This window comes from Trichoplusia ni, chromosome 1, assembly GCF_003590095.1.
Source record: "Trichoplusia ni isolate ovarian cell line Hi5 chromosome 1, tn1, whole genome shotgun sequence".
NCBI classification, from domain to species: Eukaryota; Metazoa; Arthropoda; class Insecta; order Lepidoptera; family Noctuidae; genus Trichoplusia; species Trichoplusia ni.
Window position 1 is genome coordinate 20,103,618 of NC_039478.1, and position 18,496 is coordinate 20,122,113.

Below are 18,496 nucleotides of genomic sequence, written 5' to 3' on the forward strand. Positions count from 1 at the left end.
ACCGGCGACACGTCGTACACTGCAGTACGCTATCCGTCAGTCAAATCAGTCTCATATATGTTGACTGAAATAGTTGTATCATTTTCCGACTCACATAAAAACCAATAAAAGACTCCGCGTCTTTTATGTGAACCAACAATTAAATGGGAATTAATTTAACTAGCCAGAGAAAATATAAACGCAGAAGGACTCTAAGACCTATTTCCTTTGAAGTATTGCTACAAAAAATCCACGTTTTCACTTTTCCTCGTCCTATCGTAAAATGTGATATTAAACTTTAACGTTTACGCGTGTCTTAGCATTCTTATCACTTGCTTGGGCTATAAAAGGTTACCACTGTCCAGGGATCCTACTGAAGTAGGACAGCAGCATTGTGGAAGCGAGACAACGCTCTACATAATAACATTTTTTGACAACTTTCACGCAAAGTCATCTAGTTAAGTGTCAAACCAAGCAAATTAGACCACTGATAAGTAGGTAAAATAACATATTCAATGTTAATAAATAACATATAGAAAAAATACACCTAAACGTGTAACAAATGCGTGTCAATTAAACAAACATTAATCCTGGATGGGAATCAAACCCACGACATAGCAATCAGGGCATCTAACCACTAGTTAATCACGAAATCAAATCAAAAAAGAAAAAAACAATATAAAATCATTTAGAAAAAAAATTTACCAACGTTTTCCATTCCAACGTCTTCAAGCGTTAAAAAGTAAACACTGAAGCTACATAACAACCTTAATTTATTCATATTAATAGCTTAAGTTTCTAGGAACCGGGGTGTACCGCAACCTCATTAAGTGAGGCTCTTGTAGTCGTGGGACAGAGATGGCGCTCTACGCCGGGTAGCTTGCCATCTCCCTTCCTCTACAGTAATAGTTAAGAGGCGATGGTCCCCAGTCTTCTCTCTGTCCGCTTACAGTATTAATTAAACGACATTTCCAAGTTTCGTGTTTCAGTTTTCGGTCCTTTGTTATACCCAAAAGTCTTTAGTAATAAAGTTTTAGTTTGGCATAAGTTTGATATGAAAAATCCTATATCTATCAAAATAAATCAAATCGTCTCCTTTCTATTAGTAACTTAAACCTCTATTAAATTGACGAATTATTAAATTTAAAATTTTGCTCTTTTTTTTCTCGCTAATATTTCTTTGAACTCGGCTAAACCAAAATCACTTACCTACAGAAAAATAATCCTTTTTACTTCGGTCATTTTGACCTCCAATTTAGCTTGACTTATTCATACCCAACGAATAATGCTTACCTACGAGTACCTTTAGATGTAATTACTTTTTATAATTAAACTCGCCTCCAACTGAAATATTAATTTAATGGTCGCTAGAGGGCTATTGTTTCTAGTTCTTTGTAATGAAAACGACTAGATTTTGTTGTATCAGGTCCCTGTTGGCACGCTATTTGAATACTTAACCTAGTTTTAAAACTCAATTTTGAATGTGATTAATGTTTTACTCAGGATGCTGCTTAGTTTAATATTGTAGAGTAGGATCTTAAAGCTTAACATTGGGACCCAAATATATAATAGACTAGCTGTTGCCCGCAACTTCGTCCGCGTGGTTAGAAGATATAACTTATGATTTATACCTACCCACATGATTTATACTTGTCCACATTTTCCATTGTATCTTCGCTCCTATTAGTCGCAGCGTGATGGTTTATAGCCTCAAACCTTCGTCGATGAATTCCTCGAAGAATTTTTCAATTTGAACCAGTAGTTCCTGAGATTAGCGCGTTCAAACAAACAAACAAACAAACAAACGAACTCTTCAGCTTTATATATTAGTATAGATATAGATTAAAATGGAACAGTATGGTTACGTGATCGTAAAATTTATCGTGTGTGCGCCAAGGACCAAAAGATCGATGGTATATTATTACGAAAAATAGCTATGATAGTTAGTGATAACTATGGTGGTTATAGATAATTTCTTGATTTAACAATTAGAAGGTGGTCTGCATTGATCACCTTCATTAGCAATAAATTCAAGCGGGGAGTAGGTACCTCGGTACCAACGTGTTTTCTTTTAATATTAAGCGTACGTGCCGCTCCATTCTAATTCTAAGATACCAGTTTTTTAAGGAAATATCTTGAGGAAACCTGGATTTCGAATTGTGATTTTGAACATTAATAAAAACGACTCCCGCAGTAAGGAATTTAATCCTTGTGTCGCGGGTGGGTTTACAAACATACAACTCACATGCACAAAGACACCCAAACTCAGAACAAGCATTAAATTTGTTGGGCATGCAAATACTTGTCCTACGCGGGGATCGAACCAGCGACACGTCGCGCACAGTGGATTTGGCGTGATGACCTCAACCACAGAACCACTTGGCTATCCGTGCAGTCGATAACTAATTAGTTATTACATTCAAAGCGGTCGAAAAAATTATAGGTACGGTATTCTACAAAAAGTTGTTGGGTTATCAAAACATTACTAATAAAATACTTTACCGTTTTCCGTTTTGCCGTATGACGTCATTCAAAATAATAGGTTATCCGCAGCACATGGAAATATCAGAACAAATGGCACATAAAACAGAAGCGCACTTTTATTTTATTATTATCTCATTGTTGGTTGTATAGTAAAACTTTACTGGCTTCCTCGTGCCTCAAGTAAAATGCTAAGCAAAAATGCAAATTAAGGTCGATTGAGATTTTTGCGTTGGAACAAATCCTTGCTCTGGTCCAGTGCAGTGGCTTGTCTTGCATTTTCGTGTGAAAAAGAAGTACTGAATAAGATTGATTTATAAATAGTCAAACAAAGCAGATAAATCGAATTAAGGTTCTGAAGAGGGACCTCATCATGACACTTTTATAAAATAAAGCTGACCAAACAAAATGGATTGAAGCATGTTAAAGTGATATAATTATATTATACCTACTCAACGTGAAACTTTTTTTTATTTCGACAAAAATACGTGTCCCATTACATTCATAATCAACGTCGATTATTTCTCTAAAAATGGGATGGACAAGAAGAATCTCACAGTTTTCTACTCTCACAATCAGACAGTTTTCTTTGACAAGTCATCAAAGAAAACTGTCTTCACTATACTTTCAGAAAATGACTATCGACGCGTAGGACGACGATAAGGATGCCAACTGACTAGAGGAACTAGACCAGCCACCAGATAGTGAGAAGTTAACTATTCTTTAGAACTACCCTCAACAAGAACACATACCAACCCACACTGCTATAACTTTCATCCAGGATCTTACCGTAGGAAGCTGTTTGTCTCAATTTCCACATTGTTTATTTAAATATTGATATTTATTATCATCATGCTTCAATGATCTAAATGTTCACTTCGTCTTACCGTTGATAATTATTTATTGCATAACAGTTTTCTGACGTGTCTATCTGGATTGCTTGACTAGTTTTGTTCGCAAAGGAGGTACTTCTAGCAAACAGAATTTGCGTAACTAATTGGATATTCGTAGTGAACTAAACATTCGTAGCATACAGGACATACGTAGCACACGGGATATTCGTAGCAAAATGGTTAATCGTAGCAAATTGGACATTCGTAGCAAACTGGATATACCTAGCAAAAAGGTATTCGCAGCGGACTGGCGTTCGTAGCTCGCAGATATTCATATCAAACTGGCTGTTCGCAGCAAAAAGATGATCATCGTTACATCGTGAGTACCACTTGGGATCCTAATATGAAATGTAGCATGACGTAAAACGCACAAGCATCTGTTGTGGGTTTCGTCTTTTTACATACCTACCTCATTTCATGTCAAAACTATTCACTTCTTAGAGCAGTAGGGAGTTCAATAAAAACTACATTACACACTTCCATCGTACATGAAACATAACCCTCGTCCTAACGCATTCGGGTAATACTAAAATTTCTAAACATCCCGGAAACCATTACTGTTTGATTAAGCGCATTAGTTCCAGTCGCTGCATCTAGATGGCGTAGTTAACGGCAGTGTTTTATGTAGATCATTTGAATGCGAATCAATGTTTGTTTATTTGATGGGTTTCCTTGAAAGGAACGGTTGCAAAGGTTCTTCAACCGTTTTCGGCCTTACTTATAATATTACTTTATAGTTTTTGATCTTATCAAACAGTCGAAAAAAGTAATAGTGGCCTTTGTGGTCAATGTGAAACTTTATTATTTTTACTATTTTATTTACTGTTTTTTTTCAAACGCAAAAGTACAAAATTAATTAATTTTGACACTTACATAAAAATGAACACGTAGACTTTTCAAATAGATTAAGGATTGCTATTGAAGGTAATTTCATCTTATGGTTGTTAGGAAATTACATTAATTGTTTCTTTAAAAGAATTCCGTTAATAAGTAAAAATAAAGGCAATAAGACATTCTAGAACATAACCAACAAATTATTTACCTAAACCTCTAGCATGCGGGTGTAGGTAGGTAACTTAGGTAGACGTAAGACAATCATTTGAAAATCCTTTCCTTTGTACTAAATAGCTAATATTATCATTTGTTATAAATGAATTATCACACATTGCTTGGGGACCGTCAAATATCCTGAAGATATTAATAACCTAGCCTTTCTGCAGCAATTTTCGTCGCTATTTCGAACAGGTACATTTTTTCTGGCTAACACAGCAGCTCTTAGAAAACTGGTGAACAGAGGCATAAAACTTGAACGTGAGACCCTCCCTTGGAGACGACGAAAATAATAACGCCATGTAATTAGATGCTATAAAAGTCTGTTTACGAGCGCTTCAGAATAACGCGTTGGTATCACATTCTTAGCCCTCGTAAAGTCGACTCAATTGTTTTTGTTTATGACCCCTGTAATTACTTCAGCTTTTCCGTCATTCTGATGTTTTTAAGTTAAATGTTTAAGGCGGAAGCAAGATTAACATTTTCCGCATTAAAAATAAATTTAGGTAAGTATTTATATAGACGACAAACACAAACGGTAAAGTAGGAATCTTACTCGCAAAATTAAGAGGTTCCATGCAAAAGGTCAGCCATCAAATTTATGACCGTAGGTACTAATAGTTGCTTAACCTCAATTTTTATATTTATCGAAATGGATTTACCGTTAAAATTTCAGCGTTGGGTGGAATACCTAACCAATGTGCTTTTTAACATTGGTGTTAGAAGTAGTCACATTATTGTTTTACTTTTAGCAGTCAAACGATAGCTTGGTCAGCCCTTCAGAAATTCAACATAGATATTCCTCAACGATTTCTTTAGATAATATTTTAGTGCCTGCAGTACAACCTTTGTGATATGCGACCCATATCCAAGCTTTTATGTATTTTTGTTTTACGAGACAAACAGATGTGGATTTACGCTCACTTCTATTATATTAGAATATAAACCATAAATTATAATATACAGCCAGAAATGGAGGCAGATAAGGTCAAAGTTGAAGTCAAGGTGAAAAGGCTTACCAGTTATGAAATTACAATGCTATTACGTTAAATGTGTTTGTGCTGCTGTAGGTTTTTCTATAATATTGCAGGTAAAATAAGTATTATAGGTATTTCCTTATAAATAATAAAATAAACCGATACCACCAGGAAATTTAATCCTCGTGTCGCGGAGGGTTTCACAAACATTCAAGTCACATGCACAAAGACACCCAGACTCGGGACTAGCCTTCAGGAATTTCATCAATCATTTAATGATTAGCGTTCACACAAACGCTAGTCTTACGCAAGAATCGAACTTGCGAAACTTCGCTTATAGTTAGCGCGGTGATCTCAACCACAAGGCTATCCGTGCAATCGAATATGTCTTTTGGTTGTCATACCCACTGGTTTTTCTGGATAAGAGTCAAAAGTTTATAGCAAAATCTAGGCGAACCTTTTCCCAGCCTTGGGTCTATTAAGAAATTATAATTACAGGGAGCTAAAGGACGTTAGATAAAAATGAATTATAAATAAAATAATTTACACAATTTTATTACAAAAAAGAAATATTCACATACATAATTCCAATTATTCAATAATAGTCATATTAACTTTACAATATACTCTATAACTTATAACTAAACATTAGTTCGTAAGGATCAAATTTAGTTATTTTTGTTTGCAACATTATTCTAATATCATTTTTTATCTGTGCATTTTATACATATACCTAGTTACATGCAAATGTGATAACAATTGATATTAAACTATCTTAAATTCTTTCGCTAATGTTGTGGCAACATTTGCAGGTCTTTTACGGTTGATACAATACAATATGTCTAAGAGAAATGAAACTGATTACTGATATCATATGATTCGGTAAGAATAGCCCGCTGTTCAGTTTATTTAACAATCTAACCTCGATTTTCCTTTAAAAAAATCTGGTGTTTATTAGCTATTTTAACCTTACTACATTAAAATCAACTTTATTCCAAAGCAATAAGATGAATTTTCGCTCACTAACTTAACACATAAAAAGTCCTGCAGATGTTGACCACTTGAAAATCATTGTTCTCGTATAAAAATGACAAAATGCTTCCTCTAATATACATTGTGAAATAGAGGCGTTATTACGTACAGTCTATAATTCTATTTTAACATACATATCTTTAATTAACTTCTGTGTACCGTAAAAACTAATAAACAACACTTATCGAATCCCGACCACTTTCGGAGATTCCCGAATAGTTTCGAAGTCGACTCCGAAACTAGTCGGCAATCTCCAGTTTTCGAAATGTCACATTTTGTACAACCCTGATGTTACAATTATGAATAAATTATAAAGTTTACGCTCCAATCATTTCAGCAATACACAAGGATTTATCATTACACTAATCATTAACTATTTTAAGAACATTTTTTATACTTTATATAAATAAAAGGTTTTTTTTTTCTAAACGCCTTGTAACTTGCTTAAGAATTATTTACATAAAAGAAGGCGTTTCAAACTAAAAGTTACAAGTTTATAAATGAGGTTATATAAATTAGTAATTATAATTTCTCAGGCAATAAAAGATTTTATATTAAAATTATAAATAATTGTGAAGGTAGTCTAAAAGTTTAAATAAATGCTCGTCTACTCAATTCGGTTATTTGGAATCCATCCATCATTGTGTCTCTTCCTAGCAACGATTTTGTTTACACCTTCGTAATTTATGTGAAAGTTTTTGTGGATATTTCTTATTAACATGGCGCTAGTGTGCAATCAAGTCTAGGGGCATATTTCGTTTGTAGGTATACCAAATAGATGGTTTACGATCTGTTGTTGTGTTCTACCCACTGGTTTTGATAGCATCCCTAATATATTACAAAATTTGTTTTACATTACAAACATATCCCACAGGTCTTGAAACAATTGGTGGTTCACTCTTACACTAACAATTTTATAGGTAGGTAGTTTTAGTGAGAAATATAGTTTTCCTTTTTTCAGCGAATATAATGTGATGTTAAATACAATAAATATTTACTTATTTGTTGGTTGTTTTATCAATGCTAAATTGAATAAAATGTTTGATTTACGCTATTTTCAAATGGAAAAATATTAATGCAAAATTTGTACCTCAACCTTGTTTATTACAATGGGAAGACTTAGCAAACTTGGCAATGCGAGTGTTAAGTAACGGCTTAATATCTCCATAACCGTTATATTTCGGTACAAAAATATAAAGTTATGACCTGTTAAGCACTCTGGAAATGATCCCAAAGATTGAGTCTAAAAAAATATTCTGTTATAATTACTTGCAGAAATCTGGCATTATTGCTTTAATATTTAAAACTATACGGATGGTTTAAACTCACAAAGTATCTTCTATCTCTTTCATAACCCAATTATCTAAAGGAGTTACAACGATACAATTTATAGAATTAAATTTATAAAGCCCTTTAGAGCATGATATTTACAGTTTTAAAACAATATATTCTTCCATTAAGAACATTATCCATTCGCAATCTCAAATTTCAAATAAAATACAATTAATTATGAAAGTCAATTAACAAAATGAATCAATTTACTGAATAGGAAATAGTTACTGAGATACATACATAGTTTAAAGAGGCCATAGACAATTCAACTCATCTAGAACTCGGCGCCGTGTGTTTGTAGCCCAAGCAAAAGATAAAAAAGAAGAAGAAATGTCAACAGACTATATCTAACTAGCTGTTGCCCGCGACTTCGTCCCCGTGGGTTACTTATATCTTCTAAGTAATAATTTAGGTATACCTGGCCGGTTTTTTTCACATTTTCCATTGTATCTTAGCTCCTATTAGTCGCAGCGTGATGGTTTATAGCCTAAAGCCTTCCTCGATGAATGGTCTATTCAACACAAAAAGAATTTTTCAATTTGGACCAGAAGTTCCTGAGATTAGCGCGTTTAAACAAACAAACAAACAAACTTTTCAGCTTTATATATTAGTATAGATGATTAGTCTAAAGATTCTGCATAAAAAGATGTTTATAATCTATACAGTAACGAAGTGGTATCACCATATTAAAGTTTTCAATAATAAGTAAATTATTGTAATCGCACGCAAACATAACGCCGGCTACACAGATGAGTTGAATTATCTATTCATATTGGCTATATAATTATACGAAGCTTCCTTTTCAAATATTTTGTATGCACAAATACAGTCATATGTAAGCCCAAATAAGAAAATTACATGATTCTTAATCCATGTGGTATTGTATTTCAAAATGAAAACAGTAACATCAAAAGTTTCAGAATAATTGTATTAGTTAACTTTTACAGCATTAGTTAAGTACGAAGAGAAATATTGACGGGCCTGTTGGTCTAGTGGTTAGTGACCCTGACTGCTATACCGGAGGTCGTGGGTTCGATTCCCGCCCAGGACAAATGTTGTGTGATGAGCATGATCATTTTTTCTGGTGTCTGGGTGTAATTTATCTATAATATGTATGTATTTAGAAATATATAAGTAAGTTTATCAGTTGTCTGGTTACCATAACACAAGCTCTGCTTAGCTTGGGATCAGATAACCGTGTGTGAGTTGTCCCAGAATATATATTATTATATAACAACGATTTATTTTGCCACATCACTATACATAATTTTGTCTTCGTGTTCGTATAACTTTTTTCTACACTCATACACGGCTATCTAGGAGCTCGTGGCTAAGCTATAACCGCATAAGTGATTGTGATCGTGTTGCCCAGGTAACTGGGTTAAAGAGGTCAGATAGGCAGTCGCTCCTTGTAAAACACAGGTACTTAGCTGAAACCGGTTGGACTGGTAGCCGACCCCAACATAGTTGGGAAAAGGCTAGGCCAATGATATACGGCTATCTAGGCCCTAATATAAGCAAATCTTTTTGATAATCAGACATTAATAAATCAAAACATATTAAATCAGACACAACAAAAAATTATGCAAATCGCAAAAATATTAATCCTGTTTCGGATTCGAACGCACAATCTCAGGTTTAGAATTCATGGTCACTTACACAAAATCAACAAGACAGGGTCCCAATTCTGCTATTTACAACGGTCGATGACTGAATTAAAATTTGCTTAAAATGATACTTTTCGTATTTTCTTTAGCATTATTCCTACACAATAATTGGAAATTCAGTACGGGGCGGAACACTCAAGGTCAATACAATGAATTTGCTATTATTATGTTGGCAAAATGCTTTAGAGAATAGGAATAATTTCAAATTTAATCCAATTAACATTCATTCATCGGTCATTTTAATAGCAGAATCGGGGCCCAGGTCAAATGTGTGCGGAGATACAGCAAAATTAGAGCTGTTGTTGCTCTTACAAAGTAGGAAGTATCATTACAGTTTTCTCATGCATATTTCTATGTATAAGGCTGCTGGGTTTCAATTAATTAAAAACAATGAGTTCTGCTTAATGAGTAGACGTTAAAAACTAAGAAAAATTAGTCCAAGCAAGGGAAATATGCATGAGTATATATATCTATTCATGTACTAGTACTACACATTCTCTCTCTTTACATACATGTTAGAAAGAGGCAAATTTATTACAATGGTAGGAAGACTCAACTATTAAAATCAAAGCAACATACTTAAATAAATGGAATGACTATATTGTGATTAAAAATACACATATGCTTGAAATACATACCACATGGACTTAGATCGCACGTATAGCTGAAATCTTAGATAAAATGATATAACAAGGATATTTGATATTTTAATCTTATGATAAAAATGTATATCATTTTACCTACATATATTAGCCAAAGACTCGAGTTGTACACTTGTGAAATTTATACATATATACCTATAAATACATATATTAAGATCTTAAATACATATAACATACACAAATATGCAAAGCACTCGACAATTTATCGTGTATTTACATTTAAATATATTAAAACACATATTTTAATATAATTTTTCCCTTGGCAACACTCACTTCAAAACCTCAAGTGTTACCAACAAGAATAATTTAGCTCCATTTTTATGGCAACACTGTGAGTATTGTTGAGTGTTGCCAGTTCTAATATTAAATTACACATGACGTCAAGCAAACTCGAGTCGTTAACGCTAGTTCTTTATCACTATTTGTTTAGCCACCGATTCTCACACAATATATTAACATTCTCCATTCATATTGGAAGAATAATTTGGCAGAAGGAGTTCTGTCATGCTAGCGAATAAATAAAATCAGTCGTTGGATCTAAATGGAGTCACTTTAGCCTTTATGTACTTAATGTTAAGGCTCATTTAGGCATGGCGCGAAATATCGTCAAAGTCGCGGTAGATTGTTGCTGCAAGGTAGATTTGACTGCATTTGAATAGAAACCCTTGAAATTATGTAAATGACATTACTTTGATTTTGATTTTTCATGATGATTCCTATCGAACAAAGACATGGCATAGAGCTTATATCTCCATATATTGGAGTTCCTTCTGCCGATTCTTATTCACAAGAATAACATTTCGGAACACGTTTCAGAAAGACCAGAAAAAGGTCTACTTTTAATATATATTTTTTTACATTCTAGTGTTTTCTATTGACGTTTACCATTGCAGCAGTTACTTGGCTAGGGAGCAGTACATTTGAGGGATTCGTCATCATTAATGATAAGAAAAATACAACTTGTGTACAGGCAACAAGCAGGGCATGTCCCTAATGTATTGCAACATGATGATATTTACCGCTTCATCTAAATGAGCCTTTACTGTCAAAAGGAACGATTAAATAGTAATGAAAGGTGACCTTGAGATGATGTAACATTTGGAGTGACGTCACTGGTTTGTAGTGTTAACATCGATTAAGAGGTCGTCAAATATTGACTGTTAATGACTTAGTCGATTAGGGGAAAGGTAACAATTACTTTTTACATTTTCAGGTATTTACATAGGCACTTTATGCGTACACGAGGGAAGGTATTATGTAAAATGCCCGACGATTTTATTTATTCAACGGCTTCACTTTATTCAACAAAATGTTGGCTACATCGTGTCATGGCGTCTTTGAGAATAAAATCGTCGGGTATTGGAGATTTGCCTTTCCTCGTGTATAGACGGCTTTCGGTATAATAGAAAAATATATCTACTAGCTCAATACATTCACATATTTCTGCAGCACTGACAATACCATCCACCTTGGCCAAGTGACTTTACAATAATTTCTTAAAGCAGGAATTTACTCATCGTGGAAGCGAGATGGCGCTATACACTAAACATTTGCGTCTCGCTTCAACCTTTTACATCACTTCCCACTTTAAGTGCTAATAGTAAAAGCAATGAACCGTAAACACATAATATACATTGAAAGTCACGCTAAGAATGTCATGTCATGAAAGAATGAATGATAAGATAAAATAAACTCAATAACATTACCGAAGCTAGATGAAGGTCAATCTAATCATTATTATTTAATCACTTCACAAAACAATCACGATGGTCACACTCAACTAGGTATAAAAATTACGTTCACATAGAAAACCACACGGTGGTCCCATCTACACGTTAATCTATGAAACTCTATGACTCAGTGGAAACTTTTTGGAAAAAGACAGTCTATACTGAAAAATCGTTTATGGTTTTGATTTCGATATACGAATTTGACGCTTAATTACACCACTCACAGAATTATACAAATTATTATTAAGAAAAAATAATTAAACCGACTGAGTCAACAAAAATATCAGGTAAATCTGATAACATATTTTCCTATTTAATTTTATTTACGTTCATAAAGTATAATCTGTAACGGAACACTAATGGTCGAAGACTGAAACGTCACTCAGTTATCATGCTATCTATCTCACTTTAGGGTATAAAGCTGCGATAGATATACATCTTGGATTCAGTTGCGTTTCAGTAATCGTAAACATACAACTTAACAGACACTACCTACCAAATATAAAAAGAAAACGAACTGAAAAAAAAAAACAAAAGACGCGTTAAATCACAACATACCTTATCCCGTTCACATAAGCGCCAAATTCCTATAACAACCAAAACCTGCTTGGTTACATGAAGAACTCCCGGTTTTCCTGTGGTGGTCATGTATGCCTCATTTGCGTGGTCGAGTTGCCAGTCGGACTCTGGCAGTTGGGGACGTCTATAACTGTGATCTCTATGACTCGGAGCCCCCTTAATATTGGATCTGTTATGTGTATACCGCGAGGGTTGTATACTCTTTCATTTTGCGTCGCTATGAATTTTGATACTTTTCTTAAGTGCTGTAAAAGATAAGAATAAGCATTAAATAGAATAGAAAAAGACAGTACAAATGTTTTTAGATCATTGCCAGCAATGTGAGCTCCTTAAAGAGTGCTATTCATATTCTAAAAGCAAATCAGGCCACTTTTCTATAGACCTTGTGCTTCCACAAAGAGACAGACAGTTCTGCTTTATGAGCTCATATGAAAAAGAATAAAGAAAAAACTGACGTTGTGTACTTCTTGAAGATCTTTAGGTTAACAAAGAGACAAAAGAGGAAATTCCGCGGTTTAAGATCAGGAATCTGTGTCTTTTCCATACACACTTACGACCTTATATTTAAGAACGACTACAGGCTATTCTTAATACTCGGTCTATAGATGAATATGGTATGAAGAGAGAAATATGCCATATCCACCACTAGACAAAATATTGAGATCGACAACCGATAATTTCACGGCATAAATTAAAAGATCTTACCTTTTCATAGTGTGTCTCAGTACATATGTATATGAAGTAGGCGGTCAGGCAGGCAAGACATCCCTCACAGTAGGTGCTACAGTCAGCTGTTTCAGCCATTTCAAAGTGCTCGTTCAACCGCTCCATTGTATATTCAAATGTTTGTCTGTCTATCTGGAAAGTTTAATTTTGGCTTATTAGTTTAAGTTGTTCAATTAATAACGGGTCTTGACCTTCTTTTTTTGTTGTCTACTGTATGCAATGGATCGTAATTTAACTGACTTAAAAAAGGGGAGGCTTTTGATTTGCGGGTAGTTTTTATTTTTCATTGCATCGAGTAGTACCACATTCCTTTTTTGTTTACGGGGTGAAGCGCTAATGACTTTTAACCCACGACGACGGCAAAAATACCCTGGGCCTCTTCTACAGCTCAAGCCAAAGTCACGGGATCGCGACTCTGGCATACTCAGCCAGCGATCCCGGGACTTACTTGGAGTGTTATCGGTTGTGCTCATTGTAGGCAGAGCGAGAGCAACGCAACCCGAACTTTGCCATGACTATAAAAATGTCATTAAAGTATTAGTGCTTATGTCATCAAAAAAAATGTTAGCATTAGAATTCCGAGACTAAGATCTTAAACACAAACAATCAGATCCTAAATATACTCCTACCACTGCGCTAATAGATAAACAGTGGAGATAACACAATGACAGGTTTTTTCCTTATCAAGCCATGAGTCAAAAAAGGCAAGTTATAACACTTTAAGATTTTTATATCAGTGCTGCCATATGGTGGCAAAACTGTAGTACTAGATGATCAACAGGTGTTTTGGAATGATGTAATTAGTATTTTTATGAAACAGGTAACAAAATGTTAATAATTATTTATGCAACAAGACGATTAAAAAAACCTGCGCCACCAGACCATTAGAAAGTGGCTTTATACAGCAATTACATTCTGACAAAATTTTGCAAACATAACATATCATTGTGAGGAACAGTAAGGATTCCAAAAATAACATATACACCAAAATTGATGGAATTCAAACATAATCCCTAAAGACTATTGGGTATTATATTGGGTTCTATTACAAAATAAATATACCCTTGAAGTATGAATTGCATCTACACATTTTTAGCTTGCCAAGAAACTAGCATAATGATATCCTGATGCATTTAATTGCCTGAGACTACAAACCTAATGAGGTTGACACAAGAACCTGATTAATAATGAACCAATTGTCAAACAAGTACAAATTATTTCATCAAATTCTAACATCAATGGTCTCTAATAGTATTTTTTTTTATATTTTAATGCTTAATACTGTATTGCATAATCAAGTAAAAATCTCTCTTGACACCAAAGATGTTTTTATACATGGTGTTCAGTAAGTAAATAATTCAAGATCAAGGTCTAATAAAGTGACATTTAATAAAATAATTAAGCTTTGCCAAAAAATATACAGGCTAAACAACATTTAATAACAATGATAATTATACTCAGCCAATGACAGTTTTACTGCTGTGTACAGGAATCCTTTTTGCCATCGAGATTTGTCAGTACAACAAATAACAATAAACTACAGTCATTCATAAACCAGCAACAACTCAACTTTACTGTTTATGTTACTAAATTACACAGTAATGTCATACGTAATTAGTCACTCATGAGTTACCTTGTAAATCTATACTAATATATAAAGCTGAAGAGTTTGTTTGTTTGAACGCGCTAATCTCAGGAGCTACTGGTTCGAATTGAAAAATTCTTTTTGTGTTGAATAGACCATTTATCAAGGAAAGCTTTAGGCTATATAATATCATCACGCTGCGTTTAATAATAGCGAAGATACAATGAAAAATGAGGATAAAACGGGGCAAATTCTAACTATGTGGACGAAGTCACGGGCAACAGCTAGTTAAAGTATAAATAGTTTCTTCCACATATTGTTTTCATATTCAAATTTGTACAATAACATAGGCAAGGCCAGTGGATGGTTCTAATTAGCTTAAACCTAGATTTCATACTAATGTGATTATAGAAAAAAATATAATCTTTGTTTTTCATATGTTTTACCTGGTTACAGAGTTTAAGCCGTAGGTTTCTGATGAAGTTTAAAACCTTTCAAATATATTTGCAAGTGACATTGATTATTCATTATGTTTTCCTTCACCTTTTAAGCATGTGATTATTATGTAAAAAAAATAAAAGATATATGCATGCCAAGATTTGAACCTACAACTTGACTTGAATAATATATGGTAAGGACAATAGATTTGTCAGTTTGTGACAATGTAGATATCTCTGGGACTTTTAAACTGATTTTAAAAATACTAATAATAATAGTAAACATGTTTGAGTATCATAAGCTACTCATTTAGGCTCTAAACTGGCTCATTGTGTATAGGAATCAATAGTATCAAAGGCTTTATATTAACCCAAAAAACCCAACAAAGTCGGCACAGAACAGATAGTGACTCATAATACTAGTATTCATGTTGACATTTTATTACAGAAATGTCTATTGTTATCTTACTATTGTATTAGATAAAATTGATGAGGTGAAGATAGTTTTTAAAGTGGATACTTATAATGCTATGATTTTGGGCTAAGCTGAATGTGGTAAGACTAAGCACCAAGTCTAACACAGCTTCGGAAAAGACTTCAGACCTAAACTGTTAAGTAAATAAATAAGCAAAATCTATCCTAGAAAGCCAAAAAAAAACAGGACTTATAACTTATAGAATAATAGAAAGTAGTTAACATTACAGTTAGAAGTGTGAAAGTTAAAAAAGATATAATTATAATATTACTAGATTTAGTCATGTACACAGAATCATGAAACAATAATTGAATGTTTGAAAAACAATATTGAACTTAAGGCCTCATAGTCACCACATAGGTTCTCCCTTAAAAATAACATTGGTTAAAACCCATGATATTTCCAAACATATAGTTTAAAGTTACAAGAATTACTAGTGCACAGTGAGTCAATTTAATTAGGTTAGGTCAATCAACAGGTATTAATTTTAACCCTTGTTATTGTTTAGAAAGAGGTCAGTATGTACTAACATTTACTACAGCTGAACAAGTATAGTTTATTGGCTGATAACTGTGACCTAAATAAGTATTGGGCAGTAAAAGGATAGATTATAAATGGCACTTATCTAAGCTTGCAATATTTAGCAACCAAACTTTGTAATTTAAGCTCTTTGGACTAAAGCTATTTTTTTTCTAATTTGACTGATAATTATGATTAGTGTTATTTGCTGATTGTACTCAATAATTGTTATTTTAATCTTGTAAAAATGTAGTAATCTTTCAAGGACATGACACAAAAAGGCTAAGAAATTACGCTATTGACATACATTTCATACAATTAAGTGAGACAAGAGTCGATTCTTGAGTTATAAACAACATCTAACTCTAACCAATCAATTTATCTTAACAAAAATTTAGTGTGATTAAGAAAATTTTACAAGACCTAACATAACTAAGTTTTAAAAACGTTTTCTAAAGTAAAGGACGGACTAAACAAGGATAAATACGCGTTGACATCATTTCTCAAGCGTCAAACTTGGTAGATGTCGAACGCGCCCATTTCTCGAGTCTCAAGGCATCACATAAACAACGAACTTTCACTCACCCGATCTTCGAGTTCTGGTGGAAAACGAGTCTGGAACTTCACAGCAGTGCCTTCGGAATAGTCCCTCTGTATAAATATCTTGATTCCTTGCTGTGTAGGGGTCTGTTGGCTCCCAGGCGTATTGGGACCCGAAGGTATACGATTATTTGCCATCATTTGGAACTCACAAATTAACGTCCATTAACACAGAAGTAACACTAAAAGAATGCTTTATGTTATGAATGTATCATAGTCTAAGCATCGTCGTTACGAATCTATTAGAAATACCAGGAAATATCTGTTTTCTCGAGTTCAATTTCGACAAAAGTACAATGACGTGCGTCAGTGATTGACATTCTCTGTCAACCGACATCTCTGGCCGACATTGTTGCCATAGATTAAACATGTTCGTTTTGAAACTTCTCTTAAAATAATGAGGACTTCAAATTTAATGTTTTAGTTTTAGTTTTCCATCATTAAATTCACGATTTAAAACTGCTTTTTTAGAGTCAACCAAACGTAAACGCTTTGCAATGTTAACTCTTGTTTCTACGCGTTTTTGGTGTTAGCGAATCGTAATAGATGGCGCTGTCTTTTTAATTTATTATTTAATTTTGTCGTGTTACCTTTACACAAAGTACCAAACTTATACATATTATGCTTGAAGATTTCAAAAGCAAAGTATCTTGTAGTATTCACCTATAAATATTGTCGTTGAAAGTTTAATAAATTAAAATAAACCTGAAAAAGGGTGCTTGTTGCGAAACGTGGTTACTGGAAAGATGTTGGCAGTGAAAATTCGGTGAGGCCTAAATATGCCATTTATTATTAAATGATGTAACGGTTTACTCACGCGTATTTATCGGTGTAGCCCGACTAGTTTCGGACCCAACCGGAGTCCTTAATCATGAGCAGACGCGGCGGGATCGCGAACAGGTTCGACAGTCGGGCTACACCGATAAATACGCGTGAGTAAACCGTTACATCATTTAATAATGAATCAGTCTCACGATAGTTATTATAAAAATGCCATTTATTATTATGTATACTGACGATACCTACCAACCGCCTGAATCTACCAGGCAGACAGAAAAGTATACCTTGCCTGCCAGCTTCCCTTCTTGCCTTCGTATACCTGCCAGTTTAAATACCAAAAGCGAGAGTTAGGCACAGTATTTCCATACAAATGCTTTATCTTTTAACCCAACAAGATCGATTGATTTACTTAATAATATACAGTAGACTAGTAATAGTATGTGCCAGCACGTCCTTGCACCACACCCATCGTAATACAAGGTAATCATATTAAAATCCGCTATTGATTAGTGGTTCGACACCACGGCAGCTATTCAGGCCGATTTCGCTTGACTCGCCGTCTGAATATTAACAAAGCGATAGTTTGACGCCTACAAACTTATATCAATTAAACTTATGTGTATGTGTCCTTTAATTTCTAATCCTATTTTTATAATGGTTTAATGCTTGATGTTATATCAAACGATTACTTTCATTCTAAATGACAGCTTTCGTATGAAAATCAACAACTTAGGTACTTCTGTTTGCTGACTGTAGAAAACCGGTTGCAATTCAGTGATGGCATTCATGTAGTAAAACTGAGAAATTCATTTTTTTTTTCGAAAAAAAATATATACCTACTGAATGTTCTATTTCAGGGGCGGCCTTGAGAACTAAATGGTTTACCCTGTCACCAACCCGCAAGTGCGGTGACTACTAGTTTCTTATGAAGGAAGTTATTTTCAGGACCTTCGTTATGATGTTGAGGAATGTGATAACAGACCACACCGCAA

At 33.9% G+C, this 18,496-nt stretch overlaps 1 protein-coding gene across 1 annotated transcript; it reads right to left on the bottom strand.

Moving 5' to 3' along the window:
* Positions 1–11,163: 11,163 nt before the first annotated feature.
* LOC113498569 (golgin subfamily A member 7) lies at positions 11,164–17,062 on the bottom strand. Its single transcript, XM_026878625.1, has 3 exons — positions 16,710–17,062; positions 13,088–13,240; positions 11,164–12,627 (listed from the first exon to the last, which is right to left on the bottom strand). Exons 1-3 carry the CDS (start codon positions 16,863–16,865, stop codon positions 12,448–12,450), a joined length of 489 nt encoding a protein of 162 aa, XP_026734426.1. The 5' UTR covers positions 16,866–17,062; the 3' UTR covers positions 11,164–12,447.
* Between the last annotated feature and the right edge of the window lie 1,434 nt (positions 17,063–18,496).